A 24,305-nucleotide genomic window follows, 5' to 3' on the forward strand; every position below is an offset into this window, starting at 1 on the left:
TTCAGTCTATACCCGTGATGGCGAACCTATGGCATGCATGCCAAAAATGGCACACAGAGCCATCTCTCCAGGCATGCCAGCCGTCCCCCGTTCATCTTCCGGGTTCAGGTGTGCACATGCGCACTGCCAGCTGGTCTTCACGTGCAAGGGAGCACCAGAAACCAGAAGAACAGCTCCCTGGTGCACATGCACCCGCTGGGAAGCTGAGCTTCCAGTTTCCACCGCGCACGCACACCTGCCAGCTGGTCTTCATGCACACATGTGCACCAGAAACTGGAAGACCAGGTGACCGGTGCACATTTGTGTGCCGGAAACTGGAATCTCAGGTGCCCTGTGCATGCATTCCATTTTTCGGCACTCCCAAGGAGCTGCTTTTATGGTTTCTGGTGCTCCCCTCCCCACGTGAAGACCAGCTGGCCGGTGCGCATGTGCACACCGGAACCCGGAAGAGGAACGGGCGACGGCTGGCATGCCTGGAGAGATGGCTCTGTGTGCCATTTCCGGCATGCATGCCATTGGTTCTCAATCACGGATATAGACTGAGGGTGGGACCTCTCATTTCCGATCAAGACTCCTTTACAATATCACCACCCACAATTATATGTCCTTCCAGTGTCTAGTGCTGTTTTGAAAAAGAATTTTCAACAAGCCCTGATTACTTTTATTATTTATTAGTCCAATTTATATGCCGCCCTTCTCCGTAGACAAAATTAAGTACCAGAGCTTCATCTATTATTAGTATAAGGATAGATGTGAAATAATTTAAAAAAAAACAATTGGTTGATTGATTGTATGCCAACAGATTGTGGTCAGCTCTTAGCAACTACATAGATTTTCACCATGACAATCTATCCCTAACCTGGTCTTTCAATGCAGAAGCAGCATAGGCTATCCCATAGTCCTTGTTCCTAAGTGAAGTTCCAGACTAACAGCACTGACCAAAGAGGTAAGAAAGATGCTGCTAGGAAAAATTCATTGTAAGAAACAATAAACTCTTCATTAGGAAAGTATGACTGGATTCGGTTCTGTAAAAATTCCTTCCTTGTTTAACAGAGATCTAGAAAACTGGGTGGAGGGTGGACAGTAGCATAAACAAAGCAAAAATAAGAAAAACCAGCTTGTTCTGCCTCACGAAAGCTAAACATTCAGAATAACAACAGTGACTTTCTACAACCCATGTGTAAATGTTTACAGGAACTAAATTAAATTTTCTATTTAAAAAGGAATGTGTGATAATTTTTGAACACTTAGCAGTAGCTTAATAAAAATAGTCAGAAATGTGTAGAATATCATTTTTAAAAATGTATTGATGACTGAAATCATATCACACATTATTTTAACCCAACTTTCAAGAACTTTAAGGGAAGACTGGTATGGTTACCTTTTGACCCAATTCTTCCAGGCATGGAAGATTTTCAATACCTTTTATGGCTATGTTTGTGAAATTGAAGAAAGACAAGCCCGTTTGGCTCAATGATGCTCAAAGCAGAAAAGATGCCTATTCAACTTCATAGAAAAAAGTGAAATTAAGGCTAGCTATCAGAACATAAGCATTTAATATTTGAAAGTCTGCTTGCTAAAGGTAGATTCCTTTCTTGTGGGATGGTAAATGCATCCTACATTTAAAAAATCCTGGCTCTTAATATATAGTAAACTCTACAAATAAACTAAATGTGTATTGCTGATTCTTAGTAAATTGTGTGTTACCAAATTTTTAATGTTATGTAAGTTGACAAAAAAAGGAGAAGAACCCAAAAGTCAACCCAAGCATCAAAGAATAAAATTCAGGAGCTGCAGCTTCATATGTTACAATAATCCTCAGCATTATTCTTTTTTGCTTCTCAACTCTGAAATCTCTCTTTACTGCTCAATCTCTACAACAGGAAATCAATTGAAAATTCTAGTAATTTTAATGTTTAATTAAGTCAAAATTTCTCATACAACTTTCAGCAAAATCAACTAAAAGGATTCTCCTTTCTATTTCTGAATTTTCCTAAAACTTCATTTTGTTCTGCATATTTGTAATGCTGTCTTCTGATTTGCAGACAGCTTTCCAATTTACCATTTAGAGTATGCTAAATAACTTTCTGCTGTAAAATAACCTCAATGCTTTTATGAAGCAAAGCATATCTTTTTCCTATGTCAACCAAATATTATCAGCAAACCACCTCCTATGACAGGAAGAGGTTAAGAGTGTGTTATTGAGGCCTTTTCTGAAGTATCACCCACCACAGATCCACTAAAGCAAAAAACACTTTGCAGCTGAAAAATATATTAATACATCAATAAACAGACAACTTTATCAACTTTAAACCAGAAATACTGGCTTCCTGCAGATCAGCCATAACTTATAGTAGCACATGCTGCAGCCATATTTGACCAAACTCGGACTAAAAAGATATGAAAAAAGAAGTTTCGTATAAGTTTCACAAGTTTCAAAATAAGACAGAAACTGCAGCGATATTTGACAAACTCTGACCAAAAAGATATCAAAACACAAGTTCTTCTAATAAATAGGCCAGGAAAGGGTTTAGAAAAAATAAGAATGGCTAGACTGGCTAATTTATCAGATAGCCAAGAAAGTCAGCACAAACTTGTCATGAACAAGTTTTGCCAAATCTACTTTGTCTCATGTTTGGATCAAACAATTTTTTTACCAGACTGTAGGCAAGTTTTATACATAGTATAGCTTGATTTCAACAAAACATGTGACCCAGTATGAGTGGCCTGCATGTGATAAAATTAAATGGATGATTAACTGGCTTAAAAAGAATACTCATTAATACTCCAATGCGATTAGATAGAGATCAAGATTCCAAGACATATATTCTATTGTTTGAAAGTTCAGGACATAGAAGAATGGGTCTAAATTGCAAAAAAAAAAAAACCAAAGATACCTACAATTATATGTCATAAAACAACTTTCTAATATTAAGAACAATTCAACAATGGAATCAGTAATCCAAAATGGTGGATTTGATGTACTTAAGTATGGATGCTAGACAGCAATCTGTCCAAAATGCTTTAATTTGGAACCTTGCACTGAACAGGAGTCTAAATCACAATCTCTAAACCTGGCAACATGCTGACTGAGGAAAATGCATGTCTTAAAGTTGCCAGGTATGGAGACCCCTGGTGTTAAATGGTCCTTTAGAAAGCAAGATTTTCACAGCTATATAGTACCTATAGAGTAGCTGAAATAATTATTCATATTATTTATTAAATTTATATCATATTATGCTATTGTTAATGCAATTTGCAGCAATCTTTAGGTTTGATTTAGTCTCACATAAACTTAATACCAGGGGTAAAATCTACTTACCTTCCTTACCGGTTCGGAAGTGCACACACACACACACCCGCACGCACGTCACATGCACATGCAGACCCTCTGTGCATGTGCAAAACCTGGTTTTAACCAGGAAGTAATATCTTTTTTACCCTCTGCGCATGAGCAGGTTTTAACCAGAAAGTAACAACACCTGGGCAGATGGGTGGACCCTTGCGCCGCCATCACTACCGGTTCTCTAAATCACCTGCCACAATCGCTATTGGATCGCCCGATACGGTCCGAACAGGGAGCATTTCACCCCTGCTTAATACTAGAATTAGTATTCTAGTATTTGGCAGTTCAAATCTCACCAGGCTCAAGGTCAACTTAGTCTTCCATCCTTCCGAGGAGGGTAAAATGAAGACCCAAATTGTTGGGGATAATATGCTGACTCTGTAAACTGCTTAGGGAGGGCTGTAAAGCACTGTGAAGCGGCATATAAGTCTAAGTGTTATTGCTATTGCTATTAAAACTGCCACTCTAATCAACATTTTCTATGATTAAACTTTCAGTTTTTACCCTAATTTTTCTACAGGTGTGGGAGGGATACTTTTAACAAGAAAACTATCAAGGAAACTATAAGGGATAGAACCTGCAAATGAATTTCAATGGGCAAACAATGACACGTATAATTTGGCCTGCTGAATATTTCCCTATCTGCACATCTATTTATTTGATCTATATTAATGGATTGTATTTTTTTTCATTTAATTTATTTTGTAGTTCTTAAGAATATGACTATACAGTAGTGGAAAGAGAATAAGTAGACCATGATTATTCCTTATTCAGTTAGCTATTTTCTTATTAGGAAAACGGTTAATGAAGATCCTCTACCTTCTAGCACAGATCTTGTGGAATAAGGATTAAGGGCAGGCATCATGCCCAACTGTTTTCCTGGTAGCATATGCTTTCTTATTCATTTCCAAAAGAATGAGAGTTCAGTTTTTCACTCCAAATGGACAAAAATAATGGGTGGATTTATTTTCAAGAAAATGTTTCATTTTGACTCAATGTCTGTTAGCTTTTCTAAAAATTTCAGCTACTGACAACAAGATTTATAGCGTGAATCTTTCTTCCAACTCAGCTTGTTTAGAAGGGTAGATTAATCTTCTGGTTGAGGCTGAGGTATGCTTAATATATGGGGCTCCTTGCATGAACTAATATTATACATCATGAATAATGAAAGTTAGAGAGAAAGTGCAGCAAGCCAGTTGGAAAATAAGCAAAGTAAGCAAGTAGCCAAATGTTTCAGTTCCTTTCTCAACAACAAAAGATAGCTCTAAGAACTGATTTTCCAAAAGAAGTAGTTTTGAGGTAAGGGGAAGATAACCAATACCAGGAGACGGTATTGTCTGTGAAAGCAGACTTTTAGTACGAGGCTGGGTATCTTCTCCACAAAATGAGATGAAAAGTAACATCAAAGGATAGTAGCAGAGTTCAAGAGAACGCAAAAACATGGCTTTGAGAAGCTAAATGAAACTGTGATGTTGACTAAACTGAACCTTTTGCTACCCAAGAATAATTTAGTGCTAAATAAGATGTTTTTATTTAAGGACTTTACTGGAAAACTTTAAAGGCTTGTTCTGAGTAAATACTCAGCAGGCAGAGAAGAGATAAAGGTTGCTGTGAGTAAATTCCCTCTGTCCTTTCTTTTTTTTCTCAAAGGTTTTATTTCTTAAAACTTCCAAAAGCTATTCTCCCACAACATGAAATAAAAAGGGCACAACTTAATATTTATTCTCCAAATCATAAATATTACCTCAAAATACTTAGCTTTTCCTGATGTGTTCTTAAAGAATTCTGGATAATTTTTTAAATGTTATATAATTAATAAAGTTAAAATACACTTTTAACAAGTTAAAATAATCCAATGATCGTTTTGTTCGCAAGTTCAGAGTGAAATCATATTTCTAAGGTAACTTTTTATTTATCTATTTATTTTTCTATGGCCGCCCATATCAACCAAATGACACTTTTTAATTACATCAGCTAACACTAACTTTTATTTTTAATAAATTTAGTCACTCGGGTGTTTTTGTAGACTTTTACGGCAATTTGTCAATGTTTCAGTCTAAATAATTTAACGGCTTTTTAAATTGTATATATGAAATAATTTCACTCTTGTATATGCAACATGGGCTCAAAATTTATATGCTGAAACTGAATAAAAATTATAATCAATAACTTGCTAGGAAGAAAAAAAAGCACAAAAACTATTTTGAAAAATACTCACGACTTTTGAACATGGTGTCCAGCTTTAAAAGAAGATACACTGTTTTTGCTCTATTTTGATAAAGAAATAAACTAGTGGTTCCATCTAGTGGTTCAGATGCAATTTTTCAAATTTTAGATTTATACAAAAGAATAAGTTAATTTTACTTATTCAACAAACCATGATCAACTGAATCATGACTTATTATGGTCATTGTGGTCAAAATATAATATCAGTAAATTATTTGTCATAATGTTAGAAATGCTACATCTGTTAGATGAGATTAAGGCTCTCACAGATATCATGGAAAGCAGATTTTCCAGCTAACTATAGTGTCACTCCCATATAGTTTTTTGACCATGTATTCAAGAAAAGTTTCTCACAACTTTCTAAAAATATTATTCCTCTGTAGCTGAGAATTGGCAAATTGTCCAGTTGCAACCAGAAGTCAACATCAGCACATACACAGTTATAGCATTTGTTCTGTCAATTGGCTTAAAGACTTTAAGATAATACATTGATTCGTGATGTTTTTGTCATTTCCATGGAAATGCTGGATTTGGTAAACAACTGGGGCTATCATAAAAACACTCATAAAATTACCGTAAATGAAGGCATGTAGTGACTCACTTAAAAACCATCCTGACACAACCGAAAATCCAGTCCCAACTGTGATCATAAATTGAGGACTACCTGTATGAACTCATGCAGCGTTCAACTTACCTTCAATTTTGCCAAGACTGAGGGAAACATACATGATAAAAACAACTATGATTTCTAAGCATTGTGGACTAACTATTTATTGGTTAGATGTTCTACAGTGCTCTTTTCCCCTTTCCTTTGATAAAATTAGTTACTGCAATTCTTGAATAAGTTGAAATGAACCTCTGTAGTAAATATTATACTGAGGGATTTTGGTATATCTACTTACACATCTTTTTTTGTTGTTTCTTCTGTTATCAAGTTAATTGCATAATACAAATTAAGAATTCTGAACTATAAGCATGCATCAATATTAATAGCACAATTATTAGAATTTTGAATTTGTGTTGAACATTTTTCAAATGCAAATAACATTCATAAATAAATGTGAAGAGTTGAGCTTATCTTCTGAAGACTATTAGTTTTGTTATACAGTCAAGCTTTCAGCCTCAGGATCTCTTGGAAGTGTCCCAGCCAATATTAATTAATTTAGTTATTTATTCATATATCCATACCATTGAAATAGCTGCCCATTTCATGAGGTAACTTTAAATGGAGTAGAAAACATAAAATTAAAAAAAAATTAACACAAATGCACAAATAGAGACACCATATAATAAACTATATCCTTGGGTTAAAAAATATAATTCTAATACAATTATTGAAGCAGTGACTAAACAACTAGCCAGATGGGCTCATCTGTTCCAAATGCCTGTGCATTTAAAGCCTTGCAAAAAGCAAACCGGGTCGGGGCCAACAGATCTCTGGGGAAACAGGATACACACAATAATAATGAGTTCTGATTTTACTTAGTTTTTTTCCAAACTGTTATGCTGTTATCTTTAGGAAAAAATTAACACTTTCCTTATGTTATTTTTTAAGATAAATCCTATATTTGAATGTGTATTTCTACTGTGACCAAGTCTTCCCTTGGTTTCTCAGAAGTACATCCTACAACTACCAGACTGTAAGCCTTGTTGAACTCAATGGGACTTACTTGGGATAAAAAGAAAAGATGCTGCTGTTAGCCTTGTTTTTATCAAAGCTTATCAGAAATGTCCTTCCATCAAAATATGCTACATAAATACAGTCAAATCCAAATACTAAAAGGAAAGTATTCAATTCAATATTCACTAATTTTAGTGTTAACCTGAATGTGAAAATAAATATATATTCCTCTGCAGTGTTATAGAAATGGTTTGAATGGTTGTTTACATAAATATTTGGTTTTAGCAATTAATCGGCATCATAAAATTTATTTTGAATGCCAGAGGAATGGGAAAGGGCAGCTAGCATCAAATCGTTTCTGGAAAAATGTAAATACTTTTATTGTGTTGTTATATGCACAGCTGTTCATTTGACATTTCTGTACACAATTGTCAGATCAAAAATGTAGTTTCTTGGCAAGTTGGAATCACAAAACATAACATAAATGAAGTGGCACAATGCTGAAAAAATTGTCTCAGGCTTTAATTGATACCTTGAAGTCTACATCATGTCCACAGAGACACAATCTGAAAATCAGATTTGAAGCAAATATATTGAAGAACAATACAATGATTAAACACCAAGGAAAATGAATATGAATAATGCAAATACCTCCTGGTTATCCTTATTATGGGTTCCCCAGAAAATCTTGTTATAAAGGCTTTCCATTGAGTTGCTAGAATCTGAACGATCAAAACAGTGTCTATCCAAAATCTCCAAAGTGTGCAAAACACGGCTGATAGTAACCCCTGGATAAAGAAAAAAACAGAAATGATGGTACATTCAAGTTGTGACATCAAAATTATTACAATCGTTGGAAGAAAACTGATATTGATTGGGAGCTGCCCTGTGTATTGTTTTATGGAATTCCACTCCACACACTTTTAATTGTCTTCCTTATCACCTACCTTTCTCCCACAAGTCCTATTTCTGTCCTCCTAATTAACTGCTACAATGATAACAAGGGTTTTGAAATGTGTTGATAGCTATAAAGATGTTATTGTTTCTTAGGATTTACTTAAGTAAATCTTTAAGGTAAGCTTCTTTAACCAGTGTCCACCAGATCTCTTGAGCTACAGATCTTATAACTCCCAATCCGCATGGCCAAATAATGAGATTTGGAATCTGAGATCCCTGAAGGGTACCATATTAGGGACAATTGCTATAGCATAGAAACCTTAAAGATGCTAAGAACATTAACTGAGTAGATTCTTGCACAAACATTAAGAAAACTTTAATGGCATTAATGACATAAATATTTGAGTGTGAGTGTCTATTCAGTTTAAGTGATAAAAACTTAGTTGATTGCGGAAAATACATTTTTTTTTGAATGTGCTTAAATGGAAAAGTTTTGTAGACTTAAAACATGAAAGATTGTTTGCTATTTTCAAATTATATATGTAAAAGGCTCGACTGTGAAATGTGGAACAAAAATCTCTTGGGAAAATGCATAAAACTAGCGGAACAATAGAACAAAATGAATCCTTCAAATAGTTGGCCTGCTTACCAGAGGAAACCATAACTTTTCAAAGGAAGAAAAAGAACGATAAACTGATACGTTCCCAGACTTCTCTCCTCTTTTTTCCTTAGGGACAGGCTGTGATTCTTGGGATCTCAGGGGTACAAAAGTACATGCAGCTTCTTACTTATATCAAAACAATCCTTCCAAAAATAGCCTGGTCATAGTGTTCCAAAAAGAATTCCAAAATATGACAAAATAGTCAATAAGCATAATTTTTGAAATATAGAGGCAAGACCAGATGTTCACAATCTTTCTTCCTTTTCTTTCTTTCACTGATTTTTCAACACACACATAAGCAAAAATTACCACTTTTAAGTATCACTTTTAAAGCAAACCCCACCCCAAAAGAAAAAAGAAAGAAAGATGGCCTTGAGTGAAGCTCTACTCCTAGGGAATGTGTGTGTGTGTGTGTGTGTGTGTGTGTGTGTGTGTGTGTACGTACATATGTACACGGATGCAGTTTTGGCAATAGTGCAGAAGTATTTCCATCGCCTTGTTCTGAGATGTTCTGGAAGTTTTCTTTCAACTTCCAAGCGTATCCCATAGCTCTGGAGTTTTCCTGTGTTCTCAACAGTTTCTAACCAGAGCCATCTTAGCTTCCAAACTCAGACAAAGAGCAGCAGCCACTTCTTGAGAACACCATACAAATTAGCACTGTTATTTTCCTCTTGGCAATGTGTTGCCAAGTAGTGGGGGGAAATTATTTGGATTATGTTGATGAATTGTCATACTAATGATCATTTTTGCACAAATAAATAATAGTCTAATAAACTTAAGTATTGATTCTAATTATTCAAGGCTAGAATAGTTGGAATCAGCATCTAGACCATTATAGTGTAATATTCAGATTCATGGAAATATCACCATAAATAATTTCAATCCACACGTATACTATGCCACACACTGTGTAGAACGTCTCAAGTTCTCAAGTTGGGAAGAACTTGATGCGGATGAAAGCCAACTTAAGCTAAAGAACTGGCAGCTGTTGATTTCACGTTGTTGTGTATATAATACACAACAGTAACTGCATTTATTTCTATTATTGCAATCATGGCTTATCTTTATTTATTTATTAGAAAATTTATTTGTCACCCATCTAATATCCAATGACTTGGCATCTTTAGATGGGGTTGTTTCAAACTCATGATAACATTTTGGATAAATTTTAAAAACTGACATAAAAGTAGCAACAAATATTTTTGAACATACTCCTTCCAGATCAGTTCATCTTCTACATTCTAAGTAGACAATACCAATATATTTAGAATAAGGCTTTAATCCAAGACTGAAAAGCAATAAATGGTAACTAAAATGCAATTATCACTTGGTTTTAAAAATCAATTGATTTCTCTGGATGAAATACAAGTCCATAAAGCTTCATGGCTTTTACAATCCATTTTGGTGTCTACCTGCAGTTGATTCTTGGCACTTGTCAAATGACCACCGTACTTCAACAGCACGTCCCCTTTGTTTTATCTGCTGTTCTACTTCAAAAATCTTTGCACGAACCTGTAAAGAAAGCAACAATTATATAATATATAATGCATAATGTACTACATAACACATACATTTTAGTGCTGGCTTTTCCAGAGCATGAGGATATATATTTGAAAAATAAATGAGCATGGATGAACCACAGGAAAACAGGAACGCGACATACTCTTGTAAGTTACAACAAAAATAGCCTTTTGATCTGAAAAATCTTAACATTCATCTTTCTGAAAGTTTGAATTAAATTTGTTAGCATTTGAAAATGCTGTAAAGGAAATTATTTTCAACGGTTCAGAGAAAGAATGTATTCCCTGAATTCTGCTCAGAATTATGGACAGGATACTATTTATGTAGACAGAGCAGGATTAACCATCTCAATACTCCATACAACTGCTCAATGTTTAAATCGTTTGACATATACACTATTGTGCAATTATTACAATATTGCTGAAAATCACATAAAATAAAAATCAAAACACTATGACTTGAAAGTTTGTATATTTTTTTGATATTTGAATATGAATATTATTCATTGACTACATTTATATTCTGCCTATTCTCTAGGAGTTCAAAGAGACATATATGATATCTATTCATTTATCCTCAAAATAGCCATCTTTTGAGATATGCTAAATTGTACTATGAGCTCTAAATATTTATCTCAGTGTAACTATTAATGCACAACTAACTATTAATGTGGGAGCCAGTGAAATAATAAATGCTTTCAGCTTTGAGCAAGTAACCCAAATTTAAATCCTCATTCAGGCAAGAAGCTTGCTGAGGCCTTGAGTGCAGTCACTCACTCCAGCTGAAGTTTACCTCAAACAATTCATGTTAAGAAGCTAAAATTAGGGGAGACCCACATGTAAGTCACTTACATTGGCTAATTGACAGGCCTTCTTCATAATCTGCTGCAAAACTATGTTAACAATTCATTTAACACTTTTTTCTATTTGAAGAACAAGTTAAATGTTAATTTTATTTTTTAAAAATAGCTAAAATGGTGCCAACAGATGTAAAAAATGGTAAGGTACTGGTGTCTAGCATATCATTCAATTTTTCAGTCTCCATAAATACTATTAAACAAGAGTTTGATGATGGTGGTGTTGATGTGATGGAGCTGCTACATTAAAATTGAATGAGCAAAAGTCCTTACTGCAGAAACAGCTTTAGGATAGCTGGGTTTTAGGCTACTGCCTTAATTAATAAATAAATAAATAACACGGAAGGTGATACCTTCAAAGATTGTTACACTCACTTTAATGGGGAATACTACTGCACTGATATTAAAGATAGTTCCTATCTCTTGCAAATGGTTCAGCTTATGTGTAGTGTTTATTATTTTACTTAAATTTATACATTTCTTGTCAATATTAAAAAGGGCAAAGAACCTGTATGGAACACTGGAACCATATGACCAATCAAAGCCATTCCATTTGCAGTTGAGACTCAGGATGTATGTACAGCATTGGTGAAACGATACCTTCACAGACTTGAAAGTTAAACATGTTTATATGGTGTATTCTTTTATATGAATATTCCAACATTCTCAGAAAGTTCATTTCTTACATGTTTATCACACTCTTTATTCTACCTTTCTACATTCTCATGAAGCAAACTCCTACCCATTCTTCCTATATAAATATATCAACTCTGCAATAGAGAAGCAGGAAAAGGTGATGCATGAGTGACAGCCACTAGCTGTAAAAGACAGAATTATGGGATTTTTCAGCAGAATGGAGTGTTCATGTTTTGAAATCCAAGTAAAAACTACCTGCTGATTGAATACAGAATTTCCTCCTGGCATTGGTAAGCTGGATGGAGAAACTTGAAGTAAATCCAAAGGTGAGCCAGGATTTATGTTTTTACTTTCATTTGTAGAATAATTCCAGACCAAGGCACTTGGGCAACAGAGAGTTATAGTCTGAAGTAGAAAATAGAAGAACTTAAATGATGTAATTAGATTATTCAATTTTATAGAAAGCAGCAAAAAAAAAAAAAACTTTTTAGAAAAAAGGGTTTTGTTTTTTAAAAAGTGCACATAATTTGTTCAAAATGTCCTTATATCTATTTCATTATATTCATCAAAAAATAGACTGTTTAACATCACTGCAATTCAAGAAATAATATGCATAACGTATTTCAATTCAAAATACAAACGCGTAAAAGCTACTTTTAAAAATTAAACATTTGCTGTTCTGAATTCTCAAACTGAAACAAACCATCAGAATTGATTTTTAAAAATAAAATAAAAAGTATAAAAAGAAAACCATTATTTCCCCCACACACCCCAAAATACTAGAGATTCTGCTTGTTTTTGTAGACACTTTTACTAGAGAACAAAAGTAAATGCTTGGTATTATTATCTTCACGCTATATTAGAAAAAGTCACAGTGAATGGGCACAATACTAAGCCTTTTACTCCAATTTTATAGCTATGTGATTATTCTAGACCCGTGATGGCGAACCTATGGCACGGGTGCCACAAGTGGCACACGGAGCCATATTGGTGGGCACGCGAGTGTTGCCCTAGCTCAGCTCCAGCACACATGCGCACACCAGCCAATTGATTTTCAGGCCTTCCAGTCCCACCGGAAGTCAGGAAACTGACTGTTTCTGGCCTCCAGAAGGCCTCTGGGGGGATGGGGAAGGCTGTTTTTGCCCTCCCCAGGCTCCTAGAAAGCCTCTGAAGCCTGGGGAGGGAAAAAAACGAGCCTACCGGGCCATTGTGTGCCAAAAGCAGGGAGAAGTATGGGAGGGGTCACGTGCACATGCACAGGAGGGCGGGGCACATTGAATTATGGATGTGGGCACACACACACATGACCCCTCCCGTGACCCCCGCTTTTGGCATGTGACGGCAAAAAGGTTAGCCATCACTGTTCTAGACAGTCAGAAAAGAATGGCCTTTCTAGAAAATATCTTAGAAAGTAAGGAATAATCACCCAAATATTTGTCAGGAAAAATACTATTTTAATCCCAATCTCTTCCTGATTAAATTTCAAACTTATCTGAGATATTTTAAATGCATACATAATTGCTTTCTGTGAGCAGAGGGAGAGAGAGAGAGAGAGAGAGAGAGAGAGATCCACAATGCAGTATTTATTCAGCAGTAAGGTAAAAGGTAAATGTTCCCCTCACACATATGTGCTAGTCGTTCCCAACTCTAGGGGATGGCGCACATCTCCGTTTCAAAGCCGAAGAGCCAGTGCTGTCCGAAGAAGTGTCCGTGGTCATGTGACCAGCATGACTAAACGCCAAAGGTGCACAGAACGCTGTTACCTTCCCACCAAAGGTGGTCCCTATTTTTCTACTTGCGTTTTTTACATGCTTTCAAACTGCTAAGTTGGCAGCTAGCTGGAACAAGTAACAGGAGCTCACCCTGTTATGCAGCACTAGGGATTAGAACCACTGAACTGCTGACTATTTCGATCAACAAGCTCAGCATCTTAGCCACTAAGCCACTGTGTTGCCTATTCAACAGTAACATAGCCAATAAATGTTATTTCAGAATTTCCTCTCTGCTATGCACTTACCTGCAGCATACAGCTTAGGCCGTAGACAAGAGGGCGGTGTTGGGGGCAGGCAAGAAAATCTGAACAGGCGAGTTGGGCAGGATTGACTACAGTACCAGTTGTCGAAGAGCTGGGAGCTGCCAGAGGAGGATTATTTGGTCCAATAATAATATGAGGCGAGTGGGCAGCTATGAGGTTAGTATTGTCACTTATCAACAAAGAGACACGTCTGGCACAGAAGTAAGCAAGGCGACGCGACAGGTAGGCTGACTGAACAAACTCTTCAGAATACTGAAAGATATTAGTTTAAAAAAAATCATCATCAGAGTGTATATCAAAATTTCCCATCCAGTTGCTTGTACTTTCTTTAGCATCCCAACCATCCAAAGCAAAATCTTAAATTCTTCCAAGGACTTCCAGTCTCTCTCACACTAGAAAGCGTTTGGTGCAGTGGTGGGATTCAGCCAGTTCGCACCACTTCAGGAGAACCGGTTGTTAACTTTCTTAGCAGTTTGATAAATTGGTTGTTGGAAGAAATCATTAGGGCAGAGAACTGGTTGTTAAATTATTTGAATCCCACCACTGGTTTGATGTATCAAGTCTGCCAGACTTTTTTTTTTTCCCAATTACGACTTTTCAAATCCATCTCTCCTAAATCAGAATTGGCAACCACAGGACTTCCAGCACTTTTTATGTGATTTCTTAGGCCCACTTTTGACCCAGACCATTCCCACCATGGCCAGGCTCTGTTTTGTCTATTTCAGGGGTCTCCAACCTTGGCAACTTTAAGACTTGTGGACTTCAACTCCCAGAGTTGTGGGAGTTGAAGACTTCAACTCTAGGAGTTGAAGTCCACAAGTTTTAAAGTTGTGGTTGGAGACCCCTGGTGGAGTCCCCTGATCTATTTTGTGTGGTTTAGGGAAGAAAAGATCTGATAGATGGAAGAGGTAGATGGAAACCTTAACGCTCAGAAGAAGAAAAGCAAGATACTGACAGAATCAGTAGTGTGGTATGTAAACAAAAATAATAGGGTAAGTTCTAAAATAGACTTTTGAAATGTTAAATAGTATAAAATCAGGATTGGAATCTTTTCAGTCACTCTTATGATTTTCTATATGTATAAGATGTTTTAAATGGGCTACAAGTTGGAAAAAAACCTCGTAAGATTTCCACATTCTTGCCTCACAATAAATCTCACAAGATCTATTGATGCAATTTGGGGGTCATTGCTAGTTCTCTGTCAAGCCTCTCGTAGATATGTGAACTGAGAGTGAATTTTTGCAGGCATGAATTTATTGTACCAAGTTCTCTGTACCAAGACTTATTAAGGTGAAAGTTAGTGCTGATACAACTTCAGAAATTGAATGACCTTTAGTCTAGAATTAACATATTTCCATGTATAGGAGTTTGAGACTTGAGTCTTTCTTCCACAGCTTTACAACTGTTAATTACTGAGAGGAGGCAGATATTTTAGTTGATAAACTGAAAGTTGGCAGTTATTTTTTCTTTATACCTGTTATTTGATTTCTTATCTGACATCAAACCTTACAACTGTAAGCAACCTACACTTAGTTTAACTTACTGAATTCTGAAAACATCTCCTGTTTGAGTATTTTGGGACCGTGGCAAATTATATTAATCTTTGTACCTGCAGCATTAGTGGTAGGAGGAGTTTCAAAAGTTCGTCATCAGCTGGTCTTATTTTTTCCAAGACATCCAGGATCCACGTTAAATATTCATGTCTTTCAAGCATTCCTTCCTTAAGGAATTTTAGAAATATATGTAAAGAAATTCCCAAATCCCACAGAAAACAATTACATCACTGCTTCATTGCTTAAGATGCCAATTAAGAATAAATGCCACAAAATTCAATGTCATAAAACTGACATATAAACCATATGAACATTTTTAATATATTACAAAACAATGTTAAAATTTAAAATTAATAGTTAAAAATTGTATACCGGTTACCTAAACATCTGAAATGACTACACAGAATCATTATCATCCTCCAGTATCAATTCAATCCTTCCTGTGATGGTGCTTATGTAGCCAAAACCTTACCATTCACAAACAAGAATCAGAAGAGCATGCCGGTAGATTTATTTCAGTGAAATGCAATGTTCAGAGATCAGCATTAAGCAAAACAACTAGGTGGGAAAATGAATGAAACTGAGTGGTTGAACAAGGAAGAAATAGAAAAGGCAGAGGTTTTTATTTAAAAAGAGTAGAATGCTCTTGTAGCCTGATTTTTCAGACTACTTACTTACACTGAAAAATTATTTTACACACTTACAAGTATAAGTGTACAAGAGATGGTATTCAGCAGGTTCTGACCAGTTCTGGAGACCAGTAGCGGAAATTTTGAGTAGTTCGGAGAACCCGTAAATGCCATCTCTGACTGGCCCCGCCCCCATCTATTCTCTGCCTCTTGAGTCCCAGCTGATCGGGAGGAAATGGGGATTTTGCAGTAACATTCCCCTGGAGTGAGGAAGGAATGAGATTTTACAATATCCTTTCCCTGGAGTAGGGTGGGAATGGAGATTTTACAGTATCCTTCCCCTGCCATGCCCACCAAGCCATGCCCATAGAACCAGTAGTAAAAAATTGGAATCCTACCACTAAAGTGTACCTAATATGGAAAGGACATACTAAATGGGAACAGCATGCTTCCTCTTTTGAGAGGAGGCAAAAAATAATGTAGGGAGAAGAAATACTACTGCAATGCTCTGTACATGGGGCTCCCCTTGGGGTGCACCCGGAGGCTCCAGCTGGTCCAGAATGCGGCTGCGCAGGAGATTATGGGAGCGACGGGGCGCTACCATGTGACACCTCTCCTGCACGAGCTGCACTGGCTCCCGGTGGTCTTCCGGGTGTGCTTCAAGGTGTTGGTGACCACCTTTAAAGCGCTCCATGGCTTAGGGCCAGGGTATCTACGAGACCGCCTTCTGCTGCAAATAGCCTCCCACCGGCCAGTACGCTCGCACAGAGAGGGCCTCCTCAGAGTGCCGTCCGCCAGACAATGTCGGCTGGCGATCCCCAGGGGGGGAGCCTTCTCTGTAGAGGCACCCGCCCTCGGGAACGACCTCCCCCTAGAGATACGCACGATATCAGACCTCTGGACTTTTCATCGGGTCCTGAAAACTCATTTATTTCACCTAGCCAGGCTGGCTTGATCCCATCCGTGTCAGTTTTAATTTGAAATTGGTTTTAATTAGGTTGTTTTAAATTGTGGGCTGAAATTATTTAATTACCTTTTAAACTGTTTTTTAAATTTTGTATGCTCTGTTTTATCTCGGCTGTTCACCGCCTTGAGTCCTGCTGGAGAAGGGCGGTATACAAATCAAATTAAATAATAAATAAATAAATAAATAAATAAATAAATAAATAAATAAATAAATAAATAGACTAAAAGTTTGAAAGTCTGAATAGAAGTCTTCTACTACAGCTTGTTCTGTAGAACTACCAGTTGTAGTATATTTTAATTGTTCTCTCTTTGGCAAAGACTAAGTGTATATCCAAAATATAGTAAATATATGCTAAACAAGCTCTATACTTCCTTTTTCGGGGAAGAATGTGAAAGGAAGGCATTATTGGATGATACAGGTACATCTTTTTCCAAGTGTACAAGGTTAATTTATTCTGCAACTAGTATTGTTTTCTTTTTCATTAAAGATGCACAGTTTTGGCATTTATGATGTTTTTAATACCATTATGTATCAATTAACAGCATTCGTCCTTGCTTAACAACTCTAACTGGGACCAGAAGTTCTACCAGTAAGTGATGCAGTACTTAAATGAAACAACATGTGACCACACTGTTTAGTGAAAGCACTTTTGGTGGCCCCAGTTGCAGTTGTTAGGCCAGGAACATGCCATGTTAGGGGAAGACGTCATGCTTCTCCTGTCCTGCTGTGTTTGTCTCCACTTAAACTCTCTCCACCCACCTATCTACCTCGCAACTCTGCCTTTTGACTATCTTGCACTCCACTGCTCCTGCACCTCTGCCATTTCTGCCATCCCAGCTGTCTTCATCATCTTTCTTCTCCTATTGTTAAGGTGTGCCTAGCCAGACCTTTCATGAGTCAGCCAAGGGCAAGAGAGTTCAGGATGGTGAGGGTGCAGAATGGAGTGCAGGGTCGTAGGGATGGCAGAGGCCAGGTGCAGGGGAAGTAGAGTACAGGGCAGCCAACTGGGCAGAGATGGGTGGGAGATAAATGGGTAGGAGAATTTGAAGCACACATGAATGTAAATGCAGGTAGGCTGCCGAGCATCTGAATTCTAATCAGGAGAGCATTGCAATGGCCATAACTTTGAAGATAAGTTATAAATATTATTTGTTCAGCAGTATCATACATTTGAACAGTCACTGAGTGAAAGGTCATAAAGAGAGGACTACCTGATAAAAGCAGTACATTCATAAGCTGTTTTTTTGCAACTATTCAATTTTGTATCATCTGACTGATAATTCTTCATCAAATACGTTTAACATATTTTTTCACTATAATCTGACATTTCTTATAACTGCTTATAAGCAGTTAATATATAATATATAAATAATATATGGAGATAAATAATTTGTGGTCAGGGCAGTGATTCTGATTGTTGCATGAGACGATGAATGACATACAGTAAATGCACATCTGTAATATTGCTGTTGCTACTGCTATTGTTATTTAGCATTACTTTAAATTCTACATTTCTTCACCCTGGATATTTCAGATGGTAACACAAAAGGACTATCTAGCTGGAAATAAGTCTGGCTTTAATTACTAGCTATTTAACATTTAATACAGCCTGACACTAAACACATTATGAGCAAGGAGACTGAAAACAAACTAGAATCATATTGTACTGCTTTGCAGAATTTTATCCTGCTTCATTATAAAAAAAAAAGGTTACCTGGAACATATAAAATGTCAACTTTTCATTATATTCCCACTGCTTCAGAGCTTGTTCCACTTCACGAGGCACAACTACAGAGTTTTTGCCTTGGCTTGTAGACATGTGATAAAATTCTGCAATCTTTACCAACTGTTCTCTTAGGTACCTGGTAGAGATTTGAGTCCATTCTATAGAGACACAAATTAAGTAATCGTTGACAATCGCTTTTCTTCAATGACAAAACTGTGTCAAAAAAACTCAACACAATTTGATTTATATTTAGCTGAGCTGTCACAAACCCATAATCTTCAAAATAGTGATCAGTGGGAGAGCTACAAGAATCCAGTTTGAATGGCTTTTAGCATGACAGTCTCTTTATTACAATGCTTTCAAAGAATGCAAGCTTGTACCTGTAGTTTGCTAAAGGAAGTTTATTCTGCAAATGTCTTGTTTTCATGGATCACATTGATGTACAGTATTTTGAGCAAGGAGAAATGAATTGTAGTTTGATATGAACCAGATTTGAGAATTCATTTGAGAATAAAAATTATTCTTCAAGCATTTCTATGTAGTATCCAGATGATGGAGCTTTACGGCAGAAGCATATAATACTGAAACAAATTTCTTTTTGCCTTTGGAAACATTCAGAAAACTTGATTCTGGAAGTCTTTATTTAAGATCTATTAGGCTGCTGAACTGTGACACCTGACTGCCCTCACATCCTGGACATAAACTGTTTCAACTCCTACCCTCAAAATGACGCTATAGAACACTGCACACCAGAACAACTAGACACAATAACAGTTTTTTCCCGAATGCCATCACTCTGCTAAATAATTCTCTCAATACTGTCAAACTAGTTACTAAGTCTGCATTACTGTTAATCTTCTCATTGTTCCTATCATCCATCTCCTTCCACTTATGACTGTACGACTGTAACTTTATTGCTTGTATCCTTACGATTTATATTGATATTGTTTTCTGATTGCTTATTTGTACCCTATGACTATCATTAACTGTTGTACCCTATGATTCTTGATGAACATATCTTTTACACTGAGAGCATATGCACCAAGACAAATTCCTTGAGTGTCCAATCACACTTGACCAATACAAAATTATATTCTATTCTACTCTACTCTACTCTATTCTACTCTACTCTACTCTATTCTATTCTATTCTATTTTCTTATAAATTGACCTCTGGATTTTCTTAGGTTTCTGTAGCTGTTCACTTTGCATCATTTTATGGCTAGTATCTGAGGTACAAAACTCGATGGCAGCAGAAAGACCCATATCATCTGTCACCATCTTTCCTGATATTTGTAATTCAGATCTGTTAACGCTTACCATAATGTGAGCTGATTTATTTTTTCTGGATTCGAATTATGCATTTGAGGGCAACTCAGTTTACAGTTTTAAGAAAAGGACAGCAACACTAGCAGCTTATTATTTGAAGATTCTATTTCACCCATTAACACTGTGCATTGTGATTGCTTAAATCCCAGTGATATGAACTCAGGTGACAAGAGATGTGGAACAATCCATTTTGCTATTCAAGAAAAACGTTCCACTCCCAATAATAGCTGCCATCCATTAAAAGAATTAATTATCCTGGTCTTCCTTATCTGTATGTCTGTCTTGCTGTATTTCTGAAATCACCTACACATTATGCACTATAAAAGGAGAATGCAGCTGAAGAAGTTGAATCTTTTCCAAAATGCAGTTTTAATCCCCCAAACATATTTTAAACCAGAAGTACTCCTTTTATCTAATACATAACATGGAATTATATTTAAATACACAGTTTTGATTTAGTTTCATAGAGTTCAAAGCTATATGTTATTCATTAAAATGCATGGTAGCTGAACTGAAGATTTCTACAGTGTCAAATGCTTCAGAGATAGCTTTTAGTTCATTTTTCAACTATTTTGGCACAGCTTTTATTAGCTGAGGACCACACATCTGAGTAGTATATTGAGAGATACATACTCTTCAAATCCATGGGTAGAGTCAAAACAAACTCAAAATTAGTTTTATTTGAATAATTTAAGTGAAATTAAATATGCTTAAGATATTTGTCTCTGTATATATAGTTATTCATTTTTCCCTTCTGTAACATGAAAAGTAACAATTTGTAATAATCTTTTAAGAGTTTCTTGGCTACCTGCATCCCTTTGGGAGATGTTGGTTATGTCTTAGTGACTAAATTGCTTCCAATTCCTACAAGCCAAAAATTCATTTTTCAGGCTACATTTTCCATAAAAATGATATGCAAAAACAGTAAGTTTTACCCTTACATTTCTTTAGAGACGCAATGATTTATTTATTTATTTATTATTTGGACTTATATGCCACCCTATCTCCGAAAGGAGTCAGGGCGGCTCACAACAATAAAACACACAAAGTTCCATTTTTTAAAAAAATACCCAATAAAACTATAAAAACCATTAAAATCCCCTCTAAAACCCCTTCAGTCCAAGCCAGCCAGGTGGAATAGCCATGTTTTAAGGCCACGGTGGAAAGAGCGAAGGTCAGGGGCCACCCGGAGCCCCAGGGGGAGCTGATTCCACAGGGTAGGTGCGCCCACAGAGAACGCCCGCTCCCTAGGGGTCACCAACCGACATTGTCTGGCCGACGGCACCCCAAGGAAGCCCTCCCTGTGGGAACACACCGGGCAATGGGGAGCTGTCGCTGGCTGCGAATGGTCCGCCAAATACCCCGGGCCTAAGCCATGATACATAGTTTCTTTATTCTTTCAAGAGATATTATAGAAATAAACTATGAGATCATTTCAATATTATGCCAGTAGATATTTCAGAATGGAATCCTCTATCACTATCAAAGATTTATGCAGTACTGTATTAATGTTAGAGAGAGAACATGCCAAAGGAAAAAATATTCAAATCAAACTGTCAACGTATCATCTTTACAGCAAAACTCTACTTCCTGCTGACTACTGATTGAGCCTTTCTATTTTCATAATCCATGTGTCTGAGATGCTCACTGAGATCAACATATTACAGTAGATATGAAACAATCCTAGATATAAAGTGATGCCTCTGGGCATTCAAGAAAATAAATTAGTCTTATTACTTCTACAGATCAGTCAATACAATATCTCTGAAATTTAGCGTGACAGCTATTAAAAAACTAGAATTCATTTTATTTGCTGTATCAATAAACATGCCACAGTACATTGTATGCTGACATTTTAGTTAGTGATGTAAGTATTAGATTTATTTACCTCACCAAAAATATCACTTGAAGCCAAGATCGCCAAACAGAGGCTGTCATACTTTGGTCGTGTCATGAGAGTTGAGTCACTCGAAAAGTCAACCATGCTGGGAATGATCAGTAGAAAAAAGAGAAGGGGCCACCCTATACCTGTTGGCTGGACAGTATAAAAGATGACACTGGGATAACCATGGTGGATCTGAAGGAAGCAGTTCGAGACAGAGGGGCCTGGGGAGTGTTGATCCATAGAGTGACCAAGGGTCAGACACAACTGAATGACTGATGACAACGACATAAGTACTAGAAGATTCTCAGGTTTAGTTAACAAAACCTAAGGCACAATTTGGCTTCTTTTCAGCTTAGTTTGATGGATGTCATAATATTACGTGCAAAAGGGAATTACATTACATTACTCTTATCCAGTTGTTTTAGGAGCTAACATTCAATACATCTGGAGAACACAAGGTTGAAAAACTATTTACATATAATAAATCATATTTTGCAAGGCAATTGTATTTGCTTGAAGGCACCAATAGATAACTATGAAGACAAAAGTCTATAATATAAAAGCAATTGGAAAGAATTATTGTGTGAGACAGGTTTAATTAGCCATCCTGAACATGTCACATCAGCACTAAAGTAAGGAAAGCTCTAGCCATATGCATGTTTGTTATGAAACTCAACTAAGCACATCTTATTGAGTAAATGCACAAATAATACAGAATAGCTTAATATGCAAGAGTGAAACTCACTTTGTGAAAAAATGAAGGTATAAACATCTTTAAACTAACAGCAACAACTAGAATATTTCTTTAAAAGCCAACACCAGTGTGGTTTTTTTATATACATCTTTTACTTTAAACTCTCTAAATTACCCTTAAAAAGGAAAATGCTTTGTATAAGAAGTGAAAGGTAAATCTGGAATCCACTTTTACTGTGAGTGAGTTCTCAAGATTAGAAGGGGAAAACCTAGTGAAACAAGTCCCCTTAAATGAATCATGTTGGCAGATCTCTCTTCAAAAATCACATTTAACAAATATGGAAAAATCTGAAAACTTCTGGATGTAAATTGACTGAAAATACAAGTGAAAAAGCATAGAAAGTTCTATCTTTATAAACTTTGCTATAAAGATACGGAGCGATATAGTGTAAACTAGCTTTATTTCCTTCCATTTTTACCCTATTTCTTTAATTTATCTGACTTATTTTTTACTACTTTCTTCCACACCAAAGCATATTCAGCCCAAAGGAAATAGCATGATGGGTATGTATTATCTACCAATATCAATAGTTTAAATCAAAGGAGTGATCCATTTGATAAATTGAATATACAGTGACTAAATCTCTAGTTAAGTGATCGAACTACCATTTTTTAAAACATGGTGTTAATAATATACCATACTGTACAAACCAAAAGTCATTAATAGATACAGCCTATTTGTCTAAAATCTGCTCAAGTTTCTCATTTAGGATAGGAAGAGAACAATTAATACATTTTCTCTAGAGGTCATGAATCAGGCTTCAGCTTTCATTCTGCTCTTGTACTAAAAATTCAAATATATTTTCATTGATCAGTAATGACAACCTAAAGAAACGGAAGCTTGTTATTGTCATTTCATGATACAACCACCTTATGATTCTTGTTTGAATTGCACAGACACCTACTGTACTAGGACAAGAAAGGAGCCTCCCCCATTTGCCTATCAGCATTCAGGAGTTCCGCAGGTAAAGATAACAACGCCTGAAAAAATTCCTTTCACAGAGACAGCCAGCCACCTCAGTGATCCCTGGCTAACATGTGCCATACGCTAAATAAATAAATAAAACTTATTGTAGTTTATGAAGCATACAGGAAAATGTGCAGATTATCAATTTATACCCTCCGTAAATAGTGCAACCCCACAGCAGTACAAAAATGTGTATTAATAATGCAAAGATATTACATTCAGAATTTATTACCAAGATTTGGATCAGCTGCCTGGCGTTTCTTGATTTTAGCTTCAGAGATGGCTGAGTAATAGGCACACGTCATTTTTATCAACCATGCTGCTCGCAAGAGTGGCACAGAATATCTTGCTAAATAAGCAAAAACATCTTCCTTTTTGCTGAGAATTGGGACCTATATTTGAAGATGAAGAGAAAGAATTTAAAAAAGTGTGGCTATGGTACCCTAAACCTGTTACATGACAAATTGTAAAATTTAATTCAACTACAGAGATCTAGTAATAATTGAATGACATGTAGAAAAAAAATAACGATAGGAGTAATTAGAGAAAGCAAAAGTTAGTGACTGATTGGTATCAGATTAGTCAAACTGTTGCTTTTTGGTATGTTAAAAATAATTTAAAGGTTCTGTTAATCTGGATCAAATGAAATTATGTATTATTTCCATTAAAAGCTGCTTGATTTTAAATAGCGAGCTTAA

The 24,305-nt window shown here is 36.2% G+C and overlaps 1 protein-coding gene across 6 annotated transcripts in view; it reads right to left on the minus strand.

Annotated features, from left to right (window-relative positions):
• The window catches only part of MED12L (mediator complex subunit 12L), a 183,660-nt gene that overhangs the window by 134,593 nt on the left and 24,762 nt on the right, over positions 1-24,305 (minus strand). For 5 of the 6 annotated variants that reach the window (XR_015728582.1, XM_034439220.3, XM_087872612.1 and 2 more), the window contains exons 4-10: positions 23,840-23,999; positions 18,663-18,832; positions 15,409-15,519; positions 13,782-14,051; positions 12,020-12,169; positions 10,164-10,263; positions 7,845-7,981 (exon numbers count right to left, since the gene is read on the minus strand). Coding sequence is in view for 5 of the 6 variants with exons in the window: in XM_034439220.3 (XP_034295111.2) it covers positions 7,845-7,981; positions 10,164-10,263; positions 12,020-12,169; positions 13,782-14,051; positions 15,409-15,519; positions 18,663-18,832; positions 23,840-23,999 (1,098 nt within the window). In the remaining variant the exon portion in view is untranslated. The remainder of the gene's footprint in view (positions 1-7,844; positions 7,982-10,163; positions 10,264-12,019; positions 12,170-13,781; positions 14,052-15,408; positions 15,520-18,662; positions 18,833-23,839; positions 24,000-24,305) is intronic. The other variant, XM_034439221.3, reaches the window with a different exon arrangement.

Source organism: Pantherophis guttatus, chromosome 6 (genome assembly GCF_059756535.1).
Source record: "Pantherophis guttatus breed Tessera chromosome 6, ASM5975653v1, whole genome shotgun sequence".
In the NCBI taxonomy this organism is placed as follows: Eukaryota; Metazoa; Chordata; class Lepidosauria; order Squamata; family Colubridae; genus Pantherophis; species Pantherophis guttatus.